Source organism: Apis dorsata, unplaced genomic scaffold (genome assembly GCF_000469605.1).
Source record: "Apis dorsata unplaced genomic scaffold, Apis dorsata 1.3 scaffold_333, whole genome shotgun sequence".
Lineage (NCBI taxonomy): Eukaryota > Metazoa > Arthropoda > Insecta > Hymenoptera > Apidae > Apis > Apis dorsata.
The window spans coordinates 32,436-37,595 of NW_006263601.1; the positions used below are offsets into that span (position 1 = coordinate 32,436).

At 19.3% G+C, this 5,160-nt stretch overlaps 1 protein-coding gene across 5 annotated transcripts in view; it reads right to left on the reverse strand.

Moving 5' to 3' along the window:
• LOC102677213 (pancreatic triacylglycerol lipase-like) overlaps nt 1-5,160 on the reverse strand; it is a 93,917-nt gene that overhangs the window by 5,141 nt on the left and 83,616 nt on the right. For all 5 annotated transcript variants that reach the window (XM_006617997.2, XM_006617996.2, XM_006617995.2 and 2 more), the window contains 2 exons: nt 1,945-2,071; nt 1,333-1,548 (listed from right to left, as the gene is read on the reverse strand). In XM_006617997.2, coding sequence (XP_006618060.1) covers nt 1,333-1,548; nt 1,945-2,071 — 343 coding nt within the window. The remainder of the gene's footprint in view (nt 1-1,332; nt 1,549-1,944; nt 2,072-5,160) is intronic.

Here is a 5,160-nt window from a genome sequence, read left to right on the forward strand (position 1 = left end):
AATAATCATATTAGAATAGAATTAATACATAATTATATATAATAAAAATGAATTAATAATAATAAAAATAATATTTTAGTCACTTTAACATAAAAAATGATTGATTTTAAATTTTACTTTGGGATAGCCAAAATTTTTAATTTTTTTTATATCTTTTAATAATTTTTGACATAATAAATGTTTTTAATACATAATTTTTATGATGTATCCAAAAGTAATTAATTAACTAATTTTAAGTTTATTTTAAGAATTTTTATTTTAAGAATTTTTTATTTTAAAAAATTATTCTTATATATTATTCTTATATAATATTATATAAAAATTATCAAATTATTCTTATATAAAGTTAATTTTTATTAAGTATATTTGATAAGTTAGGACATCATATCAATTTGTATTTATTTGCTTTTATTTTATTTGCTATTTATTTGCTATTTAATAAGATGCCTGAAAGCGAGTCAATACTTTGAAGAATCTGTGGAATGCCAGGCTTTGGTATAGAGATTGGTATTGAATATTGATATTGAGATATTTCATTATAATTCATAAAAAAATAGTTTTCCAACTAGTTTATATTATTTCTATTAATTTCCTGTCGCCATTTTTAACAAAAAATAAATGATTCTATGCTTAGATATATATGTTATGTCATACATATATATATTGGTAAAATTTTTTGTAGTAGTATTCCTTTTTTGCAAATGTCTCGAAAATAATAATAAATAAATCTCTAAATAGTGATTATATGCATACAAAATTTCAAAATTTTGTCTTTTATAACATATTAAAAAATTATTAAAATCGAGAAAGCCCTTTTTTAAAATAATTTTTTAGTTTTTTTTATTATATATATAATTATTAATCGGCTTTAATTTTCGAAATATTTGCAAAAAGTAAATATAATACATTATAGTAGTATTAATCATAATCAAAAAAATAAATTCCAAATATAAAATTTTAAATATTTGTTAATTTTTAAGATATTAATAAAAAATTAATAATATTACAAAATTAATAATTAAAAAAATATTAATAATAGAATACTATATAATGAATTCTGCCTATTTGTGAATTGAATTTTGTTTATATTTGTGAAAGCGAATATTTCTGTAAAGAAAAACTTCTTTAAAATAAAATTTTTATAATATTTTTTAATTTTATGAAAATATAATTTCTCTTATAATTTTATAAGAGAATGGAGTTAATCTATAAATCGACCTATTTTATATTTCAGAATTAATCCTGAATTTAACTTTCATTTCCTTATATTTTTATTCTGCGATTTTATTTATATAGTGACACTATTAATGATAGTTAAATAATATCACTTACCCTCTTCCTGGTAGTTCCATTATATCCACAGTAACACTATTTACATAAAGACGATCGTTACACCAAAAAAAGCACAGCGATCTTGGTTGCAATACATCCATATCGTAGGTCCATGAAAGTTCAACACGCTTGATTTTTCCAAGTGAAGCGAATGCTCCGGCTGGATGGGCAACGACCATTCGGACTGTCGAACCATGTTCCAATTTCATATAACCACTATGGTTATAATTGAAAGAAATAAAAAAAATTGTATTGTTTTTTATTATCGAAACATTATATTTTATTTTATACTTATACATTATATTATACTTTAAAAATAAGAATTATATAAAATCAACAATCTATTAATATAAATCTATTATTAATATTATTAATATAAATCAACAATTTATTTAATAAAAATTTACAGATTTGTTGATAGATTTATCGATTATATATATTTAAAATTTTTCAATATTTAAAATTTATTTATATATACTTAAAATTTTTTAATATTTTCTTTATTTTATTTTTCATTATTTATTGATTACATAATAAATAGTATTAAAGACTATTAATTTATATTATTTTTCTAAGAAGAATAAAATTAAGTGAATGAAAACTTAAAATTACCTAGGCGTAAGATCAACGTCACGAATAATACCGTTTTCTGCGTGAAGAGTAACTTTCATGAAACCTTGAACCCAGCTCTCTGCAGACGATGGTTGAGCAAGATTGATAGTGATTCTATAATGTTTCCCTGAAAAATGATCGAAATTAAGGAGATAAAAAGAATTAGTTATTAAAATTCATAAAGATCTATAAAAATGAAATAAAAATCTATAAAAACTATCTTCTCTCCGATTTGTAATATTATATCACATGAAATATTGTAAAAATCAATATTTTAAACAATTTTTTTATTATATATAATTAACGGTTAATCTTAGTTTTTGAAATATTTACTATTAATTTTGTCTATATGTATATCGACGTGATATCGACATCTTAACATATACATATATAGAATGTTTATAAAAATGAGGGACACTTTTAGAGGATTCTAGATATTAAAATAATGAAAAAAAATTCATATACATATATATCCGATAAAGTTTAATTAATGAGTTATAAGTATTTAAATTTGTATTAGATAAAATGAGATAGTGAAAGAGCGAGAATACAGCTGTACCATATTGGTACGCAGCAGTACTGTAGTATTGTCGCTTGTATAGCGGAATTCTTCAATTAAAGTAAATATATATACTAATAACTAATAATATTATATATAACTAATAATATTATATATAATAATATTATATATACTAATATTTTTTTATGTACAAATGAATTTCAGTGTAATGTAATATAATATACGTTTATTTAATTTTTTATTTATTAAAATCGAATATGTTTTAATAAATTTCAAAATATTAATTTTACTAATTTACTAATTTAATATTAAATTTACTAATAATAAATCAATAATAATAGTAAATTAAAAATTTTATGGTATAAGCATTTTATTTAAATCCATAAATTCTTGTATGACACTCAACTTTCTTATTCACCGAAATTTCTAGGAGTAAATCAAAACACTCCCATAAGATTTCAGATTAAAAAAGTTAAATGTTTTTTATATACAAACTTGTTTATTCTTATCATGTACAAGAAAGTCATTAATTATATATGAATCAATTTAAATTTCACAAATCAATTATATTTAAGAAACCTTTATTACTATTTCATTTGAATTCAATGTTTTTTATTCCGATATAAGATTATTAAACAGAAAAAAATAATAGTCGAAATTCAATATTTATATTTTGATCATATTATATTAATTTCATGTTTTATATCACATAAAATATCATATACATAAATAAATCATATAAGCACTTTTTACACTAATTATATCTTTCTTTTTATTTTCATATTACTATTGCATATTAGCAATATTTTTTTTTATTCACATTACTTTCTTTGAAAAAAATTATTTTGATTATTATTTATTATCATATAATGTTATAGGAAGATTATTTAATTAGAACTTTATTTTAAACAAGTATTCAAATATATATTATTTTATTAAACTTTGAACTTGATTCTACAGTAATGATTCTACGGCAATGTTACGGTTACTAAAATTTGTATTGCTAATAATTGAATGCTACTCGTCGTTATAAAAAAAGAAACTTGATAAAAAGAAAAAATGTAATACTCCAAATTAAATGTTATGTTTGTATATATTAAATATATATTTAAATATACACAAATATATATACAGCCTAAGTTAATAATTTTTTTTATTGTTAAGATGTTATTGCTTTATTCTCGGTCTCGGTTCATTCGTTGATAATCGTATTAGAAATAAAAGTGTAAAAAAGAAATTAGTAAATTTATAATATTCATTCGAGCATATATAAAAAAATATTGTAATTGTAACATATATGTATTTTCTATGAATATGTGAATGTATTAATATGTAATATTAATTCATATTATTGATTCCATTCATATTATGTGATATCCAGATTGACTATTATTTCTTCCTGTATAAAAATAAGAAATATTAAATACAAATGAAAAAGATTTGTTAATGATTTGATTATTTAATAATCTGGAATTCAAATTGATTCAAGTATCATTAGTACTTCGGACTTTCTTATATATGAAAATAATTAAAAAGGTAATTGTGCATACAAAAGCATATTTAATCTTTCTAATTTGAAATCTTACTTATCTTCACTGGGCAGTGAAATGTATTTTAATTTACTTCTTCAAATATAGCAAGTTGAATGAAATATAATGATTTGATTTATATTTTGATAATTGATTTTTTTTTATGTGAAGGAAATCCTCATAAGACATTCCGGTCTTTTTGGACTTAAAATCCTCACGATGGTCTTTTCTAGCGTCTTCGGCGAGCACTCTAAGCGAACAACACAAATTTTCAGTGCAAATATACAACGATTCATCTATGATTTTAAATGATATATTATATAATCATCATATTGCAAATATTTTGAAATTTTCTATAATTTGTCCGAAGTAAGTTTCTATCAAATAACAAGTTGTATAAATTTTATTTGCATAATTAAATTTTTTTTTTAAACGATATAAAATATTGCATAGTAACATTACATGATATTTATGTACATTATAATATACTATTGTATATTGTATATGTATATATGTATATCTTACACTGAAATATATTTAAATAGTCATTTGTAAATAAAAAAAATATCAATATATTTATTTTTATTGAAGGGCTCTGCTATATAAGCTATATTGTAATACGATCGCGTATCCATCTAAACGTTCTCGCTCTTTCGTTATTTTACTTTATCTAATACAAACTTAAAATGTTTATAATTCGATAATTAAGTTTTATTGGACATATGTGTGTATAAATTTTTTTCATCATTTTAATGTTTAGAATCCATTTTCTAAAGATACTTCATTACAATTTTTTTTTAAAAATCATTAAAATTGGAAAGAAGATAGCTTTTCTATAAATTTAATATGAAATGATTTATTGAATATTATTTGCAACATAATGAAATTAAGAAAATTAAATGGAATAAAACATAATTATGTATGTATGACAAAAAAATAAATTTGAGATTGATTTTCAATATTTTACATGAATTTAGTTTATTTATACTTTAATAAAAAATATATATGAAAAATATATTTTTTTAAAATATTTATTTTTTATAATTGTTTAATTTTAAATTTATTTTTAAATAAAAATTATAAAAGTATATAAAAATTTCTTCAATAGTCATTAATTAAAGAAAATTCATTTTGATATAATATATATATATAATATATATAATAATA